Here is a 25,283-nt window from a genome sequence, read left to right on the forward strand (position 1 = left end):
GTCCATGATGGGCTATAGAATTGGGCAATGGAGGGCAGGAGGAGTGGACTGGTACATCATGTTAAATGGAGGGCAGTGGCAGCAGCACATCAGACCATGCATGGCAGGAGGGAGGAGGCTAGTCCATGGATTCAGACAACAGAGGGTAGGGAGGAGGTGGATGGGGCAGCAAGCTAACTGTTCAGAGAAGGTGGGTATTAGGAACTTTATTGTTTTTAAAATGTGTGTCTGTACGAACTACTTAAAATATGAACAAGTATGCAGCATAATCTCACTTTTATTCAGGAAGAAGAGGACGTTTGTGACTGTGACTCTGGGCTCACTTGGCAGAAACACCCCCTGACCCTCCACCCCCCATTGCAAAATGTAATGCCCGTGAAAAGGGTAGGTGGGCGCAGTGTTATATGGAACACGATTGAAAATGAAAACTAGATATAGTATATGGTATAAACTATGCACCAAAAAGTGTGGTATAAGATGAACCGGGGCGTGAAATATAATATGCAATACATTGTGCGCAATGACAGATTCATTGGAGAGCGCGAGATAGCACAGGCACTAGCGCGTGCTATGCGATATGCGCCTTGGAGTGTAATATCCTCAGGGCAGTGTTGTGTAACCTAACGTCTCTAAAGTTGTGATATAAAATATGTGCTGGGGAGTGTAACGTTGCATATGCACTGTGACAAAGATATGGATCCCAGATTGTAATATGTATGGCATAGCGCTGTGCTTTATAACATGGGCATCGAGGAAGGCACGTTAGATGGGGCAATATAACCCGTGCGAAGGCAAGTGTGGCATGACATATTCACGGGGTGCTGTTACAGTGTACATGGGCTAGAGAGTGTCATAGCATACGCACTAGCTGGTGGAATACAACACAGAGGTGTGTGGGGCTCGGCGGGCACTGGTGGGTAATAAAAAGTATTACACATTGGCGGTGGATGTGTGTTCTATTAACCGTGAGGGGAGTTTCTTGCATAGTTTGGTCGAATTTTTGTCGAATCCCCTTTGAATGGCTTGGTGTGCGTGTGTATTAAATGTGCCCGTCAATAGCTACCCATGTGTGTATAAATAAACAACAAGGGTGTCTACTTGGAGAGTACCCACCGGCGGGGGCGCCGGGATTAGGCACGGTAGGGCGTCATACACGTCAGAGCTTGACTAGCGGTGTAAATGCATTCCATGTGGATTCATTGTATGCATAGTGGCCTTTTAATGAATATCACGGAAATTGTCATGGTGATGGGTACATACGGTTTGTCCAGCATGTCCTAGGTGTTTCTATAAATATATATATATTTTTTAAATAATAAAAAAACAAAGGCCGGCCCCGGGGGATGGGGTCCCCGGGGCCTAAGTGGCCTGAGGAGAGTTTAAAAAAAAAAAAAAGCCATGACCCCGGGGTTGGGGTCCCCGGGGCCGATTAAGGCCTTAAGAAGGCCAAATTAATTTTTTTCAACAAAATAAATTGGGGTGCAGGCCCTGGGGGATGGGGTCCCCAGGGCCAGTAAATTAGAAAAAGGGGGGGCCACACAGCCCTCATTATTAAAAAAAAATAAAAGACCAGCATCGTGCCGGAGGCCACGCCCCCTCCTGGCAGCACTCTGCAAACGCGGCCCCTGGCCAGTTCTAAGTTGGGGAATTAATTCCTCATCAATACTGAGGGTCCCTGAGGGCCAACTAGCTCGACAGGTATCTCCAGTATGCGCCAGGGAGATGCGTTGCAGACAGGTGTTCTGAGGCCACGCTCCTTTTTACACCTCTATGCAACGCAACTCTGTGACGCTTACTGGAGGTACCTAGTGGGCTAGTTTGACCCTAGGGACCCTTAGGATTCAAGGGGATTAATCTCCCAACTTAAAAAACGGCCACAGGGCGTGTTTACACAGTGGGGAAGGGAGGGGACGGGGCCTGAGGTGACATGTGCAAACACGCCCTATGGCACTTTTTAAGTTGGGGAAATAATTCCCCTTCAATCCTGAGGGCCCCTGGGGGCTAACTAGCCCACCAGGTGCTTCCAGTAAGCGCCACTGAGCTGCGTTGCAGAGAGGTGGTCCAGGCCGTGCCACTTTTTTACACCTCTCTGCAATGCAGCTCTGTGGCGCTTACTGGAGGTACCTAGTGGGCTAGTTGGACCCTAGGGATCCTCAGGATTCAAATGAACGTAATCTCCCAACTAAAAACGGCCACAGGGAGTGTTTACACAGTGGTGAAGGGAGGGGACGGGGCCTGAGGTAACGTGTGCAAAAACGCCCTGTGGCGCATTTTAAGAGGTAGTTGTAATCCCCTGCCCTATTATATACTAGGGGCTTACAGAGGAGGTAATGCTAATCACAGGGGGACCCCAACGCATAATGTTCCCTAGTGTATGTAGGTGTTTTCACTGTATTCTGAGTGTCTTTTAACATAGCACTGGCTCTAGGACTGGTTAGTCAGACTCAGTTACTACCAGTATCCGTCTGAAAAAGTTGAGGGTACAGGATGATTTTGCAACAAGGCTTCTTTCTGCTCTTCTGTTTGTTCTTTCTGCACGTTATCCTTCTTCCTGCACTTCTCTTCATCTTTGAGGACTTCTTTGCTGCTTTCTGCATTTCTTTTTTTCTTTCTGTGCGTTTTTTCTTCTTTCTTCACATGTCCTATCTCTGTAGGCATAGTTAGAAATTAGCATTTAAAAAACCTTTGAAACTCACTGAAAAAACCATAGGTTTCAGGCACGTTGTAGTTAGGAATTGGCATTTAAAAAACCTTATTAATTCACTGAAAAAAACATAGGTTTAAGGGGCGTTCTAGTTAGCCGGACTTTTCACTCGTACAAAACCATTGAAATTCCCCCGTTATAGTTAGTTCAGCTAACTATAACTCGCGCGCCCGCAATGCACTGCTGATGACGTCACATATATTACATCACTCATGACCTCACTGATGCTCTTCTTATTTGTATTCAGTTCGTCTGGACCAGTTGTGGATTCAGCTTCACCCTAGCACGACCTCTCCATCTGAACTCCCCAATTGTGTTTTCAGCAGGAATAGCTCTTTTGAATTCAATTTGCTGTTCTTCAAGAAAGGAAACCTTCCTGCTTCAGCCAGACGTTCCTCGGTCTTCTTCTGCTAGAGCCTCAGGCAGAGTCGGCCTTTGCTCTAGACCAGTGTTTCCCAAACTGGGGTCCGAGGACCCCCAGGGGTCCGTGGCACATTCCCAGGGGGTCCGCAGGCAGCAGTTTTAAAAGCACTGCAAAGTTCCTTGTAAAATTAGCAGTTTTTGAGCAACTATAAAAGTGTCAAGAAAATGCCAGTGATTAATGGACCTGCTGGAGAGAGATGAGTTTTGTCCAGTGGCAGCTTTGACTTATCTAATGTGACACAGAGGGTTAATATGCCTAGTACAAAGAACGTGTACAATGCATTTAAAAAAACAGTATTTTATGTGCATAGGTCAGTGGGCTACTGATTTTGTCACAGATTCTTTTGTCACTGTGCAATTCATAAGGGACAATCTTAATCTAGCACAGTGTCCTATAAACTGTCAAAGAGCTGCTTGCAAACTGCATGGTAAAAGTTATCAACATATGTTTATTCCCAGTCTATCATTATACTGATGCTGCTATGTTCTCACTTCCTGCACACGAACAATTTTGTAATGCCTTTTTGTCACTTCTATGTGTGCTGCCTAATGCAGCACACATGGAAGTTACAAAACGTCATTTTTATTAAAGATTGTTTATGTGCAGGAAGGGTCACCATCCTGAACATAAACAATCAAAGGTTGTTTTGCTTTTTCCGTTGGAAAAAGCAAAAACGAGGAAAAATAAGGCATTTCTCCTCATTTCGCCAAGTTAAGACCAGGTTTTTCCTGGTCTTAATTCAGGTGCTGTCTCCTATTTAAGCTGAGCTTGTAAATAGAGGGCAGCGCTAAAATCAATGGGTATTGGAGTACAACGCCCACTGCAACTCCCACTGCCCACCTTTTTCACGCTAAGCATTGCGTGAAAGGGGTCCTTATTTACAAGGCAGCGTTAAGCCACAATAAGTGGCTTAACGCTGCCTTGTAAATAAGGCAAAGCCCCTATTGCCACAGGAACATCGCAAAAAGTGACGTTCCCATGGCGATAGGGACTTGTAAATATACCCCTAAAATCCTTAGTAATTTGAGTATTTGTTTTGTGTGCACACGTTTGTTTATTTTTTTTCGAATTACTGTTTTAATGTTTGAAATTTAAATCCTACAAATTGCTTGGGGGTCCCCGGCTTCCAGTGATGACCCAATGGGGGTCCTCAGGGGTCAAAAGTTTGGGAACCACTGCTCTAGACAGCACCCACACAGCATTGGCAAATTTTGCGCACTTACTGATGATCCTAAAATTAGCCTCTGATTCGGTCAGTGTCTTATTCAGAGGCTAAAGTTAGTATCTCGTTCAGCTGGCATCTTATTTACTGGCTAAAGTTAGCATCTTATTCAGACAGCATCATATTTGTTGGCAATATTTTAAAATAAAACACATTCTATTTACTGAACCTTAAATAATTGTGCCAACTCCAGTCTATCAGACTTTGCATACCCATACAATGACTGTTGTTTTTCAATCGCAACACATAACAGTATTACATCTTTAAGTATTTAGGGCCTGATTTAGATTTTGGCGGAAGGGTTGCTCCGTCACAACGGTGATGGATATCTAATATAAATCCCAGAATATCCTTTGGGATTTATATTTCGGTGGGCGGGATATCCGTCAGCGTTGTGACGAAGTATCTCGCCTGCCGAACTCTAAATCAAGCCCTTGTCTGAGACAATCAACTTTTCCACCAAATCGTAGGCTTACTGTAACACCGGCAACATTCTTATTAATCTTAACAAGCATTGAAAATGCAACAGGTCTTGCCTTTGGTTAAGTTAAAGCCATTTGCTTTGCTGATGGTATTGTATAGCAAAGCAAATGGCTTTAACTTAATTAAAGGCGAGACCTATTGCATTTTTAATGCTTGTTATTACATATGTCCACTCTAAGGTCTACGGTAGGTCCCTCAAGGGTAGGGTTCCTTGTAACTAAAGGCAGGGACATTATAAATATGTGTTATATGCGCTGGTGAGGGAAAAACTGCCAATTTAATTTTTCCCGCATTTTAGTGTGCTAGCTACGTAGGCTAACATGAGAAAGCTTTATTAAACTTTAATAAAGTACAAGTTTGACAGAAGTGAGCTAGAACTATCATTCAAAGTATCAGAATTATAGTTACAATAAAGCCAACAACGTTCCATGTTTAGATTTATTCTAACTATTACTGGAAATCAGTTTTAGAACTTGCTTTCCTGAAGTTGCCTAAAGCAGGCTTGTAGCGGCCTCCTCCGATTGGCCAGCCTTTGATAGGGTGAGCCAAGCTGCTCCTGATTAGGTGTGAGGGGCTGGAAGAGGAGTGTTGGGTAAAGTTAACTTCCAGGAGAGAAATTCTCCATTTATTTTTTTGTTGAGGTACTTTCTGGGACAACAATATGCCACACTTCTAAGGAAGTTGTTATAACAGAGGGTGGCACCCTGCACCCCATTGGTTAAGGGTTCCCCCCCTGCTTGCCAACCCAGAAACCGGATTAAAAATGGGAAAGCTGCTCAGCAACTCTGATCCCTGCCTGAAAATATCAAGAGAATGAGACTGCCCTGTTGAACGCCTGGTCTGCACCAAGAGAGGACTGCACGCTGAAGGGATGCACCTGCAGCACGCTCTAGGCTTCACCAAAGAGGAATTTGCCTGGCTTCAAAGTATTAAGGAGTAGACTCCCTGAAAGCATCAGGTAGGAAAGAGCTTCAAGAAGTCCCCTGCATCAACTCCACCAAGACCAGCCGACCAGCTTCACCTGGACTTCAAAGGATTTGACCAGGTGCATTGTGGAATTTGTAGTCCCAAACCTCCAAGAGGCTACTCAGCTTCTGGACCCCTGGCTGGTGTTGTGGACCCTCAAAGACCCAAAAGAGACCTTCTAGAAGAAGATCCAAAAGTTTGGAAAAATTTGGACAACTTTTGTCAAAAAGCTACATCAGCCCTGCCAAGTACCACGAATTAGGCGTTGGACTAATGCATTTCAGTGCGGAGGTCTGCATCACCGCACTGAAATGCAGAGTTACGCATAATGGGCATAGCACCTGCCTTAAGTCAAGCCACAGTAGCCATTGTGATGCTGACTAAACTAAAACGGGGGCAGTGTGCCTAGGCGTGCATGCTGCTCGTGGCTGACTCTGGGGCTGGTTAGTAGCTAATAACTCACTTTCTGCTACATTGTATTATTAAAAGGATAAGAATTCCGCCTCATTTTGACTGACGTCACGAGGCAGAGCCCAATAGGTGTGTGCTGCAGGACGTCACGTTTGTGGGTGGCCTGCTAGGCTGCGAGTGTGACAAATCAAGACTTCTCAGCATGGGCGGTAACTTAAAAATCAATGACCCCGCGGCCACCGGGCCCAAACCCACGGACCCCCGGCAGCCACTGGAGCCCACACTGTGCAGCTCGGTGAGCTCAGCTGAGTGAGTCTGAGCTCAGACTGCCGATCCAAGTTTGCAGAGAAAGTGACGTGCTGGCCCGTAAACCCGAATTGCCGTGACTTGCAAGTAAATGTCAGCGAGACTGTGCACCAGATTTTTTTAAATGTTATTCTACAAGACATTTGCTTTTAACTTGCGCGCTTAGCGTGAGATCAGCTGACTGCTGGTAGGTGTAGTTCTGCCTTGGCCACTGAGGTCGGCCAGCGGGTGTGACTTATAAATGTGTGCCTCAGCTGCCTGTCAGGCTGTCTTACCCAAATTCAATGCCGAGGTTTGTGCTGTCTGCCGCCTCCAAGTCACATTATTGTTGATCGGAAGTTCGCACTGAGTGTACTGTAGTGTAGTTCCTATATCACTTATGGGCTCTGCGCATTGGAATAACATACACTATAGATTTGACATAGGACTAAGGTCAGTATGTCTCTATTGAGTATATTAAACTAAATTACTTGTGTGTGCCAGCTATCTCAGAGGTCACTAGAAACTTCTCGAATATACAAGAATGGATTAGTCTCTGACAACCGCATAAACATGACAACTTTGTTTCCCTTTAGAATCGGAACAGTCTCAATCGTGGAAACCATAGATAACCGTTTCACTCAGTCAATCTTGCATACTTTGTTTCTACAGAGTTGCACAGAAATAGAGAGACGGGCGTTTCGATAAAAGGGCATATTGAACAGTCTTACTTCTGATGCAAGAGATATGAATTGCTACAATAATAAGACAGACTGCGAAGTACAATATGTACGAGGTTAGCAGTAAGATAAAATAATACTGCAATAGCATGGTTTGTAGCTATGACATATATCAATCAAAATACATACATAAATAACATAAGCCAAAATGTGATATCATCTGATGCTTCTAAATTGTTCTACCCCAGTGTACCTAACCTAAGTGCAGTACGAGGTTTGAAGTAGGTGCCATTTCTAAAGTATAGTTAGCTATATTTTAGTTTAGCCAAGAGTTGCCAAAAGTTTCTCTAGGTTCTAGTCCGCTCCATACCTTAGAATGAGAGAGGTTGGAATCTCTTTTCTGGACTCGATAGTCTAAACCCCCGCAAGGGAAGTCAGAGAGCAAAGAAGCTGGATTCTCTGCGAGGAAGATGGCAGCGTCCGGTCAGTGCATCAGGCTGGAACTCTATCTCCTTCCGAACTTGCCGTGGCGAACCGCGTAGTCTGGGTTTGATCAAATCCTCCAGGAACCACAATTTACCAGGGCAAGTGCAGGTATATGTATACCTTGAAGGTGTCTAGGAATGCCAGTATTGACATTAAAGTCGGGCAGAGGAACGTCATGAATGAACCCCTAAGGAATAGATGTTCATGCATACTTAATAAGTTCTTGGAGAAATCCATATTCAAGCTATAAGGAAATTCCTAAAGGCTTAAGGGTCTGGTTTTCCAAGAATTCGTTGTGACGTGGATGGACGGATGTAGGTGGCCATGCCTGTATTTGGTTTGTACGGACAATGTCTAAATAAGGGCCGGATTTCTATGTCCAAATAAGGGCAATGTGAATTGTACCTATATAAGGGCATAAATCGGGAAACCTATATACAAAATCTAAATCTGCACACAACACCCACTCCAGTTTCGTATGAACGACGTTACTAAATCCTAAACGATCTTAAAACAGAGTATCGCATGGGTTTGCTAAAATAAGCTAAAAACATATCTCAAACACATGTTCTAGAAATACATTACAAAACCACTGCTATGCATAAAGTGTTGTACATATTAAAGGCAATGTTCCATTCTAAGCATAGGATCACATTGGAATGCCATCAGGTTTTTTGACTCTTCAGACAAACTGATCTGATGATAACGCAGACCTTCGGTCTAACGTTGAGAACTTTCGCTCCTTCCAACATTGATACGACCTCGTCTATATTTGGAAGGGGATGGCAATCAATTACAATATTCCAGTTTAGAGCTCTCAGGTCCACACACACCCTCAAATTCTTTTCCGCCTTGCGTACCAAAACTATGGGTGAAACCCATTCTGAGGACTCCATTTCTTCAATAATTCCTTCATTAGTCAGTTCTTTCAACATGTCCCTGAGTTCATCTCTCACGTTTATGGGTACACCTCTCAATTTTTGTACAACTGGTCGTGCATTCTCTTTTAGTATAATTTTATGTTCAAAATCCTTGAGTCTTCCCAACTTATCACTGAAAACATTCCTGTACTTGTTAACCAAGTTCTTCACTTTGTCATTTGGGTCTAAAACCGCCACATTTCCTTTTGAAAAATAATCACCTAAAATGACGGATCTGAAGCTCGTGGGTTTAAAATAATCCCCAGCTTCCATTGATCACGCCATCCTAGCACATTAACTCCTTTAACAGCAATGTACAATTTTATTTCAGCACACCTTCCTTTGAAACACAACATGACACTAAAATAACCTTCCATATCAATTCTTGTTCCATCAAAGCTTTCTGCAATCACGCCAGTAGCATGTAATTTCTTCCCCTTACACACTTCATTTAATTTCTCTTCAAAATATTCTTTAGAAATTATCGCCCATGGTGACCCTGAATCAGCCATGAGTTGTAATTCTACACCCAAAACTTCCACCGTACATTTAGGAGACTCCAATAAATTTCCTTTACCCTCACTTATGCTTCTACTAACAATGGATACCACAAATCCTCATTCACACTCTGAATTGATTAAAGTTTCTTCACTTTCAACATCACTGTGAATCACTTCATTCCCACTGACTGTCGAAATTGGTCTAGAAACAGATGTGGATGAACTATTCCTTCTATTTTCTCTGCATACATTACTAAAATGACCAAACCTTCCCCACTTCCTGCATTCTCTGTTGATAGCGGGACAACTTGTGAAGGACGCTATGTGTGTTTTATTCCCACATCTGAAACACACACTCTGACCTCCAAAGTTCCCATTACTTCTAAAAGCATTACCACAGCTGTACCTGTTGCTTACAGACCTCTTTTGGAAAACATCCGGCTTGTTGTTTCGCCCTTGCGTACTATTCTCCTTTTGATTCTTTATAACACATACCTCTTCCACACTTTCATTCTTCTTCGTACTTTGTCTAACCGTTTGCATCCAACTCTCAGACTGTTCTACTGCTTTTGCATTAGCTATTGCTTCAGACAAACTTGGATCACCCATCACCCACAAATACTCTTGTACTTTTTTGTTCCTCACATGCACAATAATCTGATCCCTTATCATTTCATCAGCCATCATGCCGAATTTACAATGAACACATAATGATCTTAGTGCGGTCAAAAAGTCATCAACTGATTCATCCTCCTTCTGAGCCCTTGTGTAGAACTTAAATCTGTTCAAAGCAATGCTGGTAGTTGGTTTTAACCGCTTTTCCAGTCTTTGTAAAGCTTCGTTATACACGTTCAAGTTCTCTTCTCCTAACTGTGGTATAACTTGTGGTAAGGCTCTGAAAATGTCTTGACCTTCTGATCCTAGACAGTGCAGTAAAATGCTTTTTTTTTTTTTCTTTCTGCTCCCATTCGTTCTCCATCTATCGCCTTCATATACGTTAACCCTTCTTTCCACCTTGTCCATGGCAAAGCTGGATCTCCCTTATTCTGTAAAAAATTTCCTGGTGGGTCAAACTGCCTTTTTTTTTTTTTGTCATTAATTTCCTTCGCTCTAATGTTGACTATTCTTTATTTTTTATTCAATGTGCAATGGCAACTGTTTATTTCTTCCCTTTCCAGTGAGTATATGTAAGTGCTCTCCTCTGTTGAATCTTTCTCCCCACAAAGTATTTTATCTAACTAAAAAAAAAAATATATATCTAGTGTCCACAAAAAAAAATGAGCTCACTGAAATAATGTGAATAAAGTTTTCCTTTAAGACTTAAAATATAGTCAACATCTTACTTTTTGTCCAACATTAAGCAAAGGAAAAGAAAAATGCACTTTTGTTCCCCACCTTTGCCTGATCGCGCCGAGCCTTTTTCTTCTTCGTGTGGAAATTCCCTTTTAATCTAACACTGGCTGCCACATCGCGCTGCACGTAATGCGCATTGACGCTCCTCCCTTCTGCTTGTGTATTGGTTGCTCAGCAACCCTTTGGCTCACTACGCGTTGTGCGTCTGTATGCGTATTGCGCACTAATGCTCCTTCCTTCTAATTTATTTTTGGCAACCACATTGCCTCCAACAAAGCTCTCTATGTCAGCAAACGTCTTGACGAAGACGCTGACCTTGATGACGATTGCCTCGTAGCTTCCCGGATCGCGTACCTTCCTTCGCTGCGTTCTCCTCACGGTGCTAGGATACGGCTAACGCTCCTCCTCGAAATTCTTTCGAACCACGGTACTCTTTATTTTTATTCAAAATCGTAACTTCCTTTCGTCAATTTTGATACACATCCAGCTTTATCGACCAGTCTTCCTTTCCCATATGTAGATTGCTTTGGTAAAGATGATTTCTTTCCTCTTAGTTGCTTCTTCTTGCTTCTAAAAAAAAAAAAAAATCACAAAATCAAATTTTCCTTTCTTCTGTGGATTCTCTCTCTCCGTTCCCGTGCTGCTACTGACTGGAGAGGTTTCTAGCTCGTCGCCAATATTAAAATAGTCAGAGTTAATCTTCAAATAGTTTAATTCAAGGCAGCACGGCAGTATGTCCTTCCAGCTGAAGGCTTTCCCAGTAACAGATCCAACTTGGGCATAGACATATAATTTCAGAACAGAACCTAGAATGCATTGGAAATAATAACTAAGCGCATGCCACACTAACAAGGTGCATGCACTTAAAGGTACATAACATAGAATATAACAATATCTCTTTAGTTTCCTTTCTGGGATGGCATCTCATCCCACCTGCAGAGGCCAAAATCTAGATATCTAAACTAATATGCCAAATGCGAGGTGAAGAACTTCTATTGTACAAGGAGTTGAACTTGTCTTAAAATATGTGCAATATGTCTTAAAATATGTGCAATATATTCTGCAGGTGTGTTTTAAGTTTTTTGCATGAAGGTAAACTGGGTGCATTGGTTTATTAATTTAACTTCATCCTGTGTGCCTTTCATTTCTAGAAATTGCTTTAAAATCTGTAGAGTGTATTCTACAGGTGTGTTTAAGCTACTGACGTGCAGGGCGCGTTGATTTGTTATGGATTTGTTAATTTAACGTCAGCCTAGGCCATGCTCTCAAGATTTATTCCACCACTTAACATCGATGACGGCGTTATGGTAATTTCCTCTGTCCTGCAAAGTAAAAATGTCTAACGTTTTAATGTTTTGCTAATAACCATTTGAAGGTGAAAGCAGTATGCAGAAATCTGCAACCTGTCCTGTACATTGTCAGTAAAATAATGGAGGGAGGCAGGTTGGGGTCGCCTACCGGGCACATTGGTTTGTTGGTGGCTCTAAGACCCAACAGTGAACTAAACTCTGCAATGAATTCATCAGGGGTAGCAAGTGCTATATAAATGAACACCTTTTTCCCTCTTCTATCCCTCCACTATCCTTCTCAATCCAAATAACTCACTAACCTATCCACCACTCAAATTTTTATATTTCACTAAACTAATTCCCCACTAATCAGTTATATGTTGTGGAGTAGCGTGCTACTCACTGAAAAAGCGCTTTAATACCCCATCATAGGTAGCAAACGCTATACAAGTGCACATTGTTTCCCTATTCTATCCCTCCACTATCCATCTCAATCCAAATAACTGACTTAACATATCCACCACTCAAATTACTTTCATATTTCACTATGCTAATTCACTCATAGCAATAGTGCTATGCAATTATTATTACTCCACTGCAAATAAAAAAAAGAAGTAGAAAACATTGCCATTTTTAAAGCCAACATCTCTAACTTGAACAAATGGGAGACCTATTGCATTGCAAATGCTTGTTTCTTTTTGGCGCTAGAAAGCACACTTTTACATTCAATTAAAAAACATTCATATCTCTTGTTTCATACATTGGATTTTTGTCAGTAAATTGGTGTTGGATTTTTATTGTGTGTTGTGTCTTGCTTATTTACTGTTTTTGTGATTATTAAATGCTTTACCAAGCGTTGTTTGAGCAAGGATTAATTTAATGAGACTTGACTGGACCTTATTTGTGATTCTGGTGTTAGTAGCTTTAAGTACCTACCTACCTGCACCTACTAATAAACCACCTTCTATCTAGCTTTGTGTGTATTTAAATATGTATTTACACTTTGTGTAATAAGTAATACCACCATACCTGTGTAGTAAAGTACTCACCGTGATGTAAATGTAATTATGAGATGTAATTACTGCAATGTTATGACTCACTAAGCAAAAACAATCGAAATAACAAATAATATTAATTCAGAATCTTCCAGTGATCATAATGCCACCCCGGAAAACATGATTCTAGGTCCCCTCTACAGACTGTTTTGCACTGGCTTCCTATTTGCGGAAGAGACCGTTTAAACCTGGCTTTACACTTAAAATATTTCTGAGGGTAGAGACCGATTTTTGAAAAAAAAATTGAGCCCTGCACGGGCAATTTTAAGGTTCGATGTTTAAAGTTTGCTAATGTCGAAAATATGTTTCAAATTCGGGGTTGCTAGGTATTAAACCTGCTTCTACACATCTGCATTATGGAAAAAACGACTTCCTTTTCTGAAATCATTGGCTTCTATTTCAGTATGTGTCGGGTCTTCTCCGGTTCCTTTCTATTAAGCACTATATAGTGGTTGAGTCTGTGACACTGCACTCTGTTCTGGACTCCTTCCCCATGGAACATCCTGCCACCTGCTCGGATAAGCCTATCTCACTAGAAGGCCTTCCATCAGGCAATTGTGTTGTGTGTGGGCCTCAGTACTCAACTCTCAAGTGCGCAGTGCACAGCTGGCGCAAGCCACTAAAAATAATATTTCATTACTTGACTTGCAAGAAAAGAAGGCTAAGGCTGTATCCCCTGCCTCTTTGAACAAGTCGTTTGTGTATTTATTTATTTGAATGTTGTATATAGTGAAAAAAACTTGAACAGGTGACAGAACGCTTTACAGAATAACAGTTGCAATAAATTTTCTTCCACCACACTTGCAGTTCATTACAGGTCAGTGTGATATTTCTTCAGCCAGCAAGCAGGCCAGAACCTGCAGGATAAGGGTGTCCAAACGTATAGTTTGCTGTGTCATTAGGTGATAAGGGCCTGTTGCCATGGAGTCACTGCCAGTCTTGGCCAGTATCACCTGCCATTCACAAAGTTGATCATACATACATACTTGGGCCTATCGCAGTTGCGTTCTCCTTTTCTTTACTTTCAGTCTTGCGTGTTGAGACTTACTTTAGTGTGTTTCACCCTTCTAGTTGATTAGATGTAATTTTCTTGTAGTAATAGTAGATGACTGGACATTGATACTTCTAACATGGCCATTGCTGTGTGCTGTGATCAGCATTTAGGGAGCCGGTCTAGATGAGCTTGTTTACCACAAGGTATGGTGGCCTCCATTGGTTCTAGAATTAGGTACTGGACACAAAGCACAGAACCCCGGTGTCTTCCCACCTATATTCCCCTGGGCTCTGTAGCTCCATCTTTATGTATGTCGGGGGGAAGAGGAATGTATGGCAGATTCTCACATTGCTTCTGTGGTTAAAGGGAGCAGTAGAGGTTGGTTTCGTGTGCCACGTTGGCTCCTGGACAGTTACGAACCACGTCAAATGCTGAGGATGCCATCTTGATGCTGAATGAGCAATACCTACAGCCTGTTTTCATTTCAGGATAAGTAGAGATCTGTAGTTTACAAAGTGTGGAATCAAACCTCTAGAGATAGCTGGATCCGTTCCCAAGACTAAAGAGCCACTTGTGTCCTCGGACTGTTGCTGCACACAACGGCTGACATGATGTGCACCAGTAGTTAACCTAATAAGGCATTTATGTTGCTAGTGTGTGCTCCTCGAAACTGTTTAAACATGTTTGTAATTCTTTGATCATCTTAAATCGAAATGCTGTTTTTAAGATTCTATCAAATGATGCAAAGGAATGTATTTATGGATTGTAATACAATAAAAGTATTTAGAATGGGGATAATGGGTAAACATTACCACTCCAAATTGAATATTAAAATTCATGCAGTGATGATGAAAGTTAAAGTTTAGTGCGTGCTGGTGCCAACTCAATCGTTTTATTCTGCTTTCCCTAGCAGTTGAGTGACCTGTGGAGTACTTCAGAGGTGGAACTGGTCCATGGTGGTTCTGTTATTCTGGGAGGCAACGGATGACGTTTTGCTGCACTACTGGCGTCTGGTGGTTTATGACTCAACAACAAAGCTACTGCAGAAATGTCACCCCTCAAAATCCAGCATATTGTGTCCTTTAGCTCGGAGGTATGATTGCAGATGAGAACAAGCTCAGTGCCTATCTTTGGCCCTCTGAATAACTGGAAACCAGTGTCTTTAAGTGAAGTACTGATACATTAAGTTAGTCATGAAGGAATCCTAAAGCTGTGTCTGTCTTCCCCATTTAAATGGCCAAAACTGGAAGCCTGCTTTACATTACGGTCTTGTGAGAATGAAAAATATAGAAGGGCTCTTAACATGCTACTAGATACAGCCATACAAGACGGAAATTACTTTATCATACATGAAATGTTGTTGCTAACATACAGTCACCGTCTGTTTTGCAGTGTTTTCGTTCAAGGCTGTATAGCTCCATCCAAAGGAAAGAGTTGAGAAAGAGGAAAGACACACTATCAAGTTACAGGCTAAAAAGATACATATGTATATTCAAGCATGTTGGGCATATGTCATTAACAGGCACAGGTAAATTGAATAACTCTTGGATCATATTTCCAGGTCACTAATAGCAAAGATTAACACTCGATGCCTTCAAAAGGTTAATGACAACAATGGAAAAAAGGCATTTTATTCACAACTGAATAGACAGGCATTTATTTTTTTTTAACGTAAAATGTTTGGGTACAATATTTTAAGTGGCTGCTAAACTGAATGCCTATGCGTTAAGTCTGCATCCTTGAGTTTAGTGTATTGCAAAGGATTTAATGAAGAAGCGGGGCATGGGAGATATAAAGGACCATTTGCATAGAGCTACCCATTATCATATGAAACAGTGCAACATCCCAAAAATACTACTGTTGAGGATTAGAATTCACAGTAGGTACAGGTGAACACGAATATCTAATACCTTCAACTACTCAACCAACAAAAAGAAGCTGCTGTCAAAAAGCTGTTCACCTCAATATCCACATAAGATGAACTCAATGGAATGATACAGTAATTATCATAGAAAGCACAATTTCGAAGGGCAAAGGTAAAGTTGTATCCCAACTTCCCTCATATGGTTATAATTAAAATATACTATCTGAAGAATCTGTATGGTAACCGTAAGTAAGACGCCTAAATAAATATCGAAAGCATCACTCTTGTGTTTTTAAATTTCATTGTCATAAGCAGCACCATCCTATTCATTGCAAGTGCAAAGCTTAATGTTTGTTAAAAACAAAAGCACAGGTGCACCACTCAGAAAAAACTTTATGATGTTGAACGCTGTGTTTCATCTACATGAAATGAAAATGAAACCATAAAAGAGAAAGAAAGAATAAATTCAAGAACTCTTTTTATTAGATATGGACATTAGAAAAAACTTTATCAAAAAGGACAATTTTGAGTGGTGCACCTGTGCTTTTGTTTTGAATTGTTAAGTTCCTGTTGGAACAAGTACTGTGATGGTGGGTACTACTCAGTGTGCACACAGACACCACCTAGTATAGAAGGGACGTCACTTAAGGAGTGTAAAAATAGGTTAGGTGCTGATACTTAGAAGGTTCCACTGCCAGGTCTTTCTTTTTTTTTTTTTTTATGTACTTAATCTTTGTAAGTTAACACGCACGAATAGGGCCATTACAAAGCAAGAGAAATAAAGAAACCTTTTTGATAAGTGGGATTTAATTAAACATTATGACAAATGAATTTGAAAATGGAGAAAGTCCTAACTACGTTACAGGATGACTTTAAAGATAGCAGTGTATCACCTCCCTTGGACAAAACTCAGAATATAGTGTGCTACACTAGCTCGATGAAGTGGGCTGATGCCAGTGTCATCTTGGAAGTGTTGTATATGCTGATCTCGAAATGATAAGCACTTGTTGCAAATTAAAATATTAAAAATAGCTATCATTTAGTTTCTTACCGGAAAGCACTAGTCATCCATGTTTCTAGTTCAATGTAAGCAGCATCAAACCACCAAAGGTAACATACCTACAATCCCTCACAAAATCAAGGTTATAAAAAAAAAAGAATCTTAGGGAAATCTTGATATTTTAAAGCCAACTCTGTTATGAGTCAACTACAAATTGGAAATCGCGCCAGCCGCCATTTGGTTTGTCTGACGCAAGGAGTCAAACCCAAAATCCGAGATACTCAACATCTTCCGATCTTCTGCATCACGCACTACTCTTTGCCCTGACTCCGCACTCCTTTCCCTCTCACAGGACCTACTTAACGGCGGCCACATTAGACATTTTGCTGGAGGGCCAAAGGCAAGCCTGTCTGCACCCAGACAAAGCCCAGGACCCCTGCGCTATCCCACCATATTCTTTGGCTCCCTAAACCATGACTACTGCTCGCCACACTGCTGCAGTGCTACACAACAGTGGGCATTTCATCGGCGCCTCATACAAATTCTCATTCACTCTAAAAAAAAAAAAAAAAAAAAAGTAAAAAAAAAAAAATCTACATATAGCTTCATAGAACACCTCACTTTCAAGCTATGCATCAGAACCAACATCTCCCTGTGTGGAACCCTCGTCGACAGGACATCAGCACCCAGCACTAACATACCAAATGTGACTGATTTATCATCCGTGAAGTGACAATGCATACATTGAGGACATATAAAGAATCCACTAGGTATGGAGTGCACTCTTATTGTGCTCGTCATTATTAGCGTATCTAATGGTGTCACTGAGAATAAATCTTTGTTTCAACGTCTCATTTTTTTCTTTTTTATAGATTTCCTGGGTTCAGATGATAATACATTTTAGGATGAGCTGAGGTGTAGAGTATATTTCACTCAGTGGGTTTCTGAAATTTTCACTTTACATTTGTTTTTTCCAGCACAGTTCCAGGCCCAAAAATTCTAGGTCCTCTTTACTGTATTCATTAGAGTATGCGTTATCATTGGGTAATGCATTACCTATTCAAAACAGCAGAATGCCATCAATGTAAATGAAAATTGCATGCACACCCATCCCTGACTCCAGATGAAATAGGATTCAAATGATTTCCAAATAATTCCGGTGGTGGTATTTTTTTTTGATAAACAAGCTTTTATTGTTTTTTGTGACACAACAGAAGAAACATTGAGCCTGACGAGCCACCAATCTATAATCATATCGCACAAGTTCACACCTCCCCCCGCCCCCACCCGCAGCCCCCCCTCCTCCCCCCCCCCCCCCCCAAACCACATATTCATAATACGTTGCCCAACCATTTCCCCCCTATCCTACGGTATTTCTTAAGGCATCCCCTCGCCTGATAGAGAATCCGCTCCTGCGCCGCACACCAGTCCACTCCAGTACTCCATTTAGCCAAGCTAGGCGGCCGTGGGTGTTTCCAGGCCGCTGCAATATCTCTCTTTGCCACCATTAATGCTGTCATAAGGAATAGCTTCTCAGCGCGTGTGCCATCTAGACCGTCAGTGATGCCCAGAAGGGTGTGTCTAGGGTCATGTGGCACCACCCAGCCCAAGACCTCCGTGAGGTCGGCTTCTATCCCCCCCCCAATAATCCCCCAGTTCCGGGCACGACCACACCATATGTGTGGCCGATGAACTCGGCCGGGTCAAAACCACAACGGGGGCAGGCCGCATCAGTTGAGAGGCCCGCACGGTGCAGACGAGCCGGTGTGAGGTAGGCAGTGTGCAGGTAGTAAATTTGGATAAGCCTCAGTGTAGCAGAGGCCATCACCAGCCATAAGGGCGTCCCGCCAGTCAGCCTCTTCCAGGGGACCCACCCACACCTCCCACCGTTCCTTCAGGCCCTCCCGGGCTATGGGGGTATTGTTAATGAGAGAACAATGTATTCGGGAGATGCCCCCCCCCTCCCCAGGTTGCCCAGCAGGACCTGAGCCTCTGGAGGGCTGTGGTCCGGCAGCCTAATGTCCAGTGGGGTGTAGGTGCGTATGGCGTGCCGTAGTTGGAGGTACCTGTAAAATTGAGATTAGCGGAGGGAGAAGCGTGCCTGCAGTTCAGAGTAGGTGCACATGCGTCCGTCCCCCCCCCCCCCCCCCCACGCCCGCCAGACATCCCCCAGCTGGGAGATGCCGAGCAGGTCCCACGACCTAAAGCCCTCCAGGTCCGCAACGCCCCGCAGCCACGTCCCATGCCAGAGGGGAGTGGCGCGAGTCAGCCTCCCGGTCCACTGAGTGTGGCGGAGCGCCGCTCGCCAGGCCAGGAAAATCGCTTTGGTGATGTCTGGGCAGGAAGCCGGGATGGGGGCGCCGTACAGGCGGTCCAAAATGCAGGAGAAACCCAGGTCTTCTAATTCCACCCTGAAAGCCGGGTCGGACCATCCCCCTCCAAACCAGTCGTGGATGACCAAAAGGCGGGTGGCTAAATAGTAGAGGTAAAGATTGGTCATACCAAGCCCGCCATCAAAGGTGGGCAGGCGACACGTCGACTGGGCCAACCTCGGTCTCCCACCACCCCAGAGAAATCTAGTCGCCAACCCGTCCAGCTCGCGAAACCAAGGCCGTGGGAAGGACACGGGAGTATTCTGCAGTACCCGGTGGTGGTATTTTTAAGCAGGTAAAAATTTTAAGATTTTTTAAACTGTAAACGTACAGGTATTTTATGCTTGCTTTGAGCTGGGAATCCATGCAAATTAAAAGCTGTCATGTTCACATTAAAATCATTTGTGCATCAGGTGGTGACTATAGTGGAGGTCCTTCTTAATGCATGCTGCTGAGCTGGACACAATTCTAGCACTTTGCTTGGTTTGGGTTCTGTGTATCATTTATTGCTGAAGTTATTTACCTGATTTTGGAGATTAGAACAGACTGTTTATCTTTTGTACTCATACACCCAATTTTTCATACTGGGCTTCATTATATTCGTAGACATGAAGAAAAAAAAAATCTGTCAGATGATTAAAAATAAATAAAGCAGTGTCCATGTAAGAAATGAATTGTCTTGTGTATCAAAGCCCACTGAGAAAATCGCAAATGGATTTAAGAAGATATTGTATAGCATTGCAGCCCAAATCCTTTTTATTCCCACTGCTCCCCTTAAAAAGAAAAACCCAAAAGTAATTTGTTTCTCTAGACACGCATCTTCAGGTAGAGGAAACATTGTACTCTTTCTTGAAGATGACCAGAAATCTCCATGTGGACCGAATACAACACAAGGGCAAATATTTATATGTGACTATCTACAAAAGGACAGTATGCCCCACAATAGCTCATCTCTAGTCCGTTCGCTGTATGAGGTAGGAAGGCATGTTTGCTTAATGAAAATGCACTTCTGCTGTTACAGGTAATGTGATGATCATTGTTTACAGATGCTGATTAGAGTAGCCAGGCCATGAATTCAGAAAGGAGGTAGCTCATCCTCAAGAGATGGAAGTAGGGGACCTAGACCATAGCGGCACGAACACCTGACTCCAGTATTTGCATACATAGCTGGACTGCATTAGAGTCCGACTTAGTAATAAGATTCAGAATCTAGTCTTTTCCATTTCTGGTAGGCAAGCTACACTTGCAAAGTTATGCTGTGTTCCAACCCAATTACCAGTTTGTTCCTCTGTAACAGGAGAACAGCTGCAGGTAGCCGTAGCAGTGAGCAGCAAGCGTGCTACCAAGCCTGTGCAGATCACATTTTAGTTTGTCGATACTCTTAGGTGAAAATCTGTACTTGCCGCTCAGTCTGTGACCAATATGCCTTTGCACTGTATATGAGAGAAAGTAAGTTTTGTTGGCAAAAAGGTAGATGGAAAAAGAAGCATTGCTTGGGAATATAATTGGGGTGATGTTAATGTAGAAATTACCTTCCACAGTAACTTTAGCAGTGTGTTCAAAGATCTATTGTGTGCAAAACCAATCCTTAGAGTGGGCTTTGGGTCAGCCCATTGCTTAACATTGGTTTGCTTGTTTGTTAGTGGCTTTCTTTGCTTCTGTTTGTCCCTCCCCTAGAGCATAGATTCTTATCCAACCATTTAATTGGATATGTAAATGTGTTTTCCCACATGATTTCTTTTTTTTGTTAAAGGAGGTTATTTGGACACAAACAATCGTCAATCTAGTTTTTCTTGCTTCTGTGTGTATTTGCAAATAATTGGGCAACCTTCTGAGAGCAGCATTTGTAATTTTACATTTTCTAAACACATGTACGTATATTTATACCGGAACTACTGTCCGTAGTGCAAGCTCAAACCTTAGATTAGTGTACTGGAATGAAAAAATCCCTGGGTAAGGGGAGAGTAGTCTAAAGGTTTGAGCAACCAGCAGTTCCTCTCTACGTAACTATTTCAAGGCTGGCTGTGTCACTGTTTGGAAAGCCCAAAATAAAGGCCCAAGCATGAAGGCTGCAGTGACATAGCTGATTTTTAGGGTGTCAAAGAGACGGAGAGGCTGCTGTTTTAGAAAGCAGTGTGCATCCTAGAGAGCAGAGTAGGTTCTTGCTGGGAGTGGAGAAATAGACTCTGCTGCCTTGGGTGGATGAATCTCACATTGGTCTCCTTAAGGTCCTGGAGCTTACATAATACTTGCACACTTTTATTTTAATAAAATCTTTTTTTTTTTTTTAATCCTTGGACACAATTCTATTAGAAGACTACATCTTAAACATTTTGTTTTGGTTGTTTGAAAGATGTTTCCTTTAGTTAAACTGTTCAGGATTTTTCACATCATTTGAGCGAGGTATTGAATTTTATTAACGATCCCAGTCATGCCTGTACACTTTTGAAGACCCTCCTCAAACGATGATGTGTAGGGTTGAAACCGCTGCCCATGTGTTTTGAGACTAGTAAAAGACTTGAGTGGCTCACTAAAGAAGTAGTTTTTATGCGTTCTTGCCTGTTTTGTCATATGTTAAATCTCAAACAAGGAGGACAACAGAGGATGTGCACATGGAGATCGGAGGGAAAGTGAAGTGAGTAAGGGTAAAGTTAATTGGTTGACAGGGGAGGATTGAATTAGTTTAGAAGAAACAGATGAGGTGAGGAGAGGGGGTGAAGGAGTGTGTGGGCAGAATACAGGAGAATATAATGAGTTAAGCAGCAAAATGAGAGGTGCGTAGAGCCTGGTTAAAAAAAAAAAATAGATCTGCGGATGAGAAAGGGGCAAGAGGGAAATATGTGGCAATGCATGGAATAATGGACATAAGTACAAAGATTAGGCATAAAAGGAAGTAGGGGATACAAGGATGAGTTTTTTGGCAAGCAGAATTCAGAGAAAATGTAGAAAGTGGAAGGAAGATCCTATTCTTGAGAAACAGTGAGAATAAGTTGGGTATTCAAGAGATTTGAGATTTGAAAGAGCAGGTACTAAGGGGATAGCGGGGAGGGTGAAGGGAGAATGTTAGACCCGCGTTTGAAAACTGAGTATTTTTACTATTTCGTTTTTTTGTGCTTCTCTTCTGACCAGTTCTGCTCGGGCACGTTACTGGTTCTGGCATTGAAACGAAGGCAAAGAATCCTGTATTGTAATTGCATTTATATAGTGCTTACTACCCCTGACTGGGTGTCAAAGAGCTTTTTCGGGTGATTAGCACTTTACTCCGGAACCTAAAAAGGATTAGTGGTGAATTGGTACAGTGAAATATGAAACTAATTTTAGTGGCGGATATGTTAGTCTGGTATTTGATTTGAAAAGGATATTAAAGGGATGGTGGAGGGAAGCGTTTGCATTTATATAGCGCTTGCTCCCTTGATGAGGTGATGGAGCACTTTTCGGCGAGTAGCAGGCTACTATGGATACAAACAGGATTAGTGTTGAATTACTGTAGGGAAATATGAAATTAATTTGATTTTAGCGGTGGACATGTTAGTCTGTTATTTGGATTGTAAAACGATTAGTGGAGGGATAAAAGGAAGGGTCTAGAAATATTTAAGTTTTTTTTTTTTTTTTAGTTCATAGCAGTAGGAGGGGGTTTGGGATGAGTAAAGAGGAGGTGGAGGGGTTAAAATCAAGGAATGGTTTAGAAAGTGTTTGGGAGATCTGAATAGTAAAAAGTTTGAGATGATGCAAGGAAGGGTAGAGGAGGGAAGAGTCTAGAAATAGTTATTTTGGGGATCATAGTAGTGGGATGGGATGAATGAGATCGGTGAGGTAGAAGATATATTGCGAGAGGTATAGGGTGAGATATAGGGTAGTGCATTGGATATACTGAATTAGAATTCAAGTAATAAATATAAAGATACACAAGTACATGGAAGGGATATATATTATGTAGATTAAAGTTGCGTTTCTCAAGTGTTGCTGTACTTCAGTTTTTGTGTTGTAATTCAATAGTGAAGCAGTAGTAGATAAATAGTGATAACATTCACCTTTTCATGTAATCGCTTGTATAAATGTTAAACATTGAATAATGTAACTAAAGGTTCGAGGCATGTGGGCTGCTGAATTCACATCTGTGCATAGATCGCCGCCTAGTGTTGGGTCCGGATGATTGCACATTGTTGTCCTGGAAGAGTCTTCGAAGTATCACGAGATAGGTAGCTCCTCCCCTGGACTAAAGTGCGCATGGGCATCCTCTCCATCCTCAGATTGTTTTTTTCCCCCATTGGGTTCGGATGTGCTTATCTTAGCTCAAGTTAGGAAAACTTTATTTAAGGCCAAAAGCCTTTAGGTATCGTCGGTGTTGTTTGCGTTCGGTATCGATACTTTATTATACTTGTTCTCTACTTATTCACCCTTCTCGGACCGAGTTTCGGTCCGAACATCGATCGACGTTCGAGGATGGAATCGAGGACCCCCTTCAAGAGATGTCCTCTGTCATGCGAAATATCCACACATCGATGTCCATCCGGTGTGTAACAAATGTTTATCACCGGATCATGATGAGTCCAGGTGTATGGCCTGCGCCCGGTTCCGGTCGAAGAAGACACTTCGGAATCGACGGGCGGCTAGATTGGAGGCCAAACAATCGGCGCCTAACCCGGTTAACATATTCAGCACCGAGGATGAAGAAGTCGAGGAGATAGACTTGAGCCATGCTTCGGAGCATGACTCCCAATATGACGACGATTATGAGGTGATCTTCGAGGACGAAGGCGTCGTCGACGAGGTAGGAGACGACAATGAGGCCCTTGGGGCCGAGGAAGATAGCTCAGGCGAGGAGCTAGGCCAATCCGTCGATGCGGAAGCCGAGGGAGATAGTCTTGATAAGGCTCAGGTCGAGGGATCGCCTGTGGGCCTTACCCAAGATCGGTCGGATCGTTCTACAGCCCCGCCTGAAGGCCCGGCTTCGAACATTTCAAAAGAGCCGGAGATGTCAAAAAAGACTGAAGTCGATTCATTGAAATCGAAACCAGCACCGGTCAAATCGAAACCGAAAGTGCAACTGGTTCAGGTCGGATCGAAGGCCTCGAAGCCCTCCAATCCGTCGACACAAAGGACTTCGGCACCGAGAAACCAAAAAAGTACTTCGGCACCGAGAAACCAAAAAAGTACTTCGGCACCGAGAAACCAAAAAAGGACTTCGGCACCGAGAAACAGAAGAAGGCCCTCGGTCCCCAGAAGACGCCACGGCCTATGGCACCGAAGGTTGGGGCACCAACGACCAAGGTCAAGGTGGTCGATCCGACTACGTCAACACCGAAGAGTGCTGAGACTGCCAAATTATCGGATCAACAGGGCGTCGATCCCAAACTTCGGATCGACCACCCGAAGGCTGGAAAAAAACCGGAGACTGCGTTGAGGCCTGTCTCCAAAGAGCCTCTCGGTTCCAAAGCACCGTCTGCATTCACGTTGCAACAGGTGTCGGAGTCCCTAAAGCGCATCAGGGAACGGGCCACTCTCGAACCGAAAACGGGTCCCGAACCGCACAAGGTCGCCAAGGCTCACTTGGCGCCGATCAAGTTCGGATTGCCACCACCATGGGCACCGAAGATGTTCGAGCTTAGGAGGAGTATCGAACAACCAAGAACAGTGTCCACGGACAGAACCGATGTCGAAGACTCACGGGACCAGTTTATCGATGCCGACACTGGTAGGCTGTTGTTCCGCAAGCGGAGAATTGTTCCTGAAAAGGCTTTGGACTGATACAAGATTCCACTGAAGAGGAAAATGGCGTCCGGTTCGACACCAGTGCTTGTAGAACCTTACCACACCTATGATCAGGAACCACCATCCTTTTCTCCCACACACTCGGAGCCGGATGCAGGAGAGGGCTATGTTGAGGATAATACCACTTATCCTGTGGATAATGACCCTGATGAACAACAGCAAGACCAAGATCAAGCATGGGGAGACCCTTCTGACCCAGGAGACCCACAAAATGCTCCTGACACTCCTTTATAATATCAAACCATCTCCCACTTAGGATACTGCTGCTTTTAACGCCTTCATTGAAAGGGCGGCTGCCAATCACAGAGTGGAACTTCATTCTGACTCTGTGGAGGAGGATTTCTTGGTGGACACGTTCTCCACATCAGAAAGAACGGTCAAGACTCTACCAATGTTAAAAGGGGTTCTTAAACCTGCTAAGGACCTCTTTAAGGAGACAACCAGGGCACGGGTATTAAACCCGAGAATAGAGAAGAAATACAAACCAGCCCCAGGAGACCCAA

At 43.0% G+C, this 25,283-nt stretch overlaps 1 protein-coding gene across 4 annotated transcripts in view; it reads left to right on the forward strand.

Annotated features, from left to right (window-relative positions):
• XNDC1N (XRCC1 N-terminal domain containing 1, N-terminal like) overlaps nt 1–25,283 on the forward strand; it is a 105,075-nt gene that overhangs the window by 20,984 nt on the left and 58,808 nt on the right. For 2 of the 4 annotated variants that reach the window (XM_085623436.1, XM_085623433.1), the window contains exon 2: nt 14,686–14,865. In XM_085623436.1, the coding sequence (XP_085479562.1) occupies nt 14,821–14,865 (45 nt within the window). In that variant the 5' untranslated portion in view covers nt 14,686–14,820. Of the gene's footprint in view, nt 1–14,682; nt 14,866–15,164; nt 15,301–25,283 lie in introns of all 4 variants that reach the window. The other 2 variants (XM_085623437.1, XM_085623435.1) reach the window with 2 other exon arrangements.

The sequence above is a fragment of the Triturus cristatus genome, chromosome 8, assembly GCF_964204655.1.
Source record: "Triturus cristatus chromosome 8, aTriCri1.1, whole genome shotgun sequence".
Classification (NCBI taxonomy): domain Eukaryota; kingdom Metazoa; phylum Chordata; class Amphibia; order Caudata; family Salamandridae; genus Triturus; species Triturus cristatus.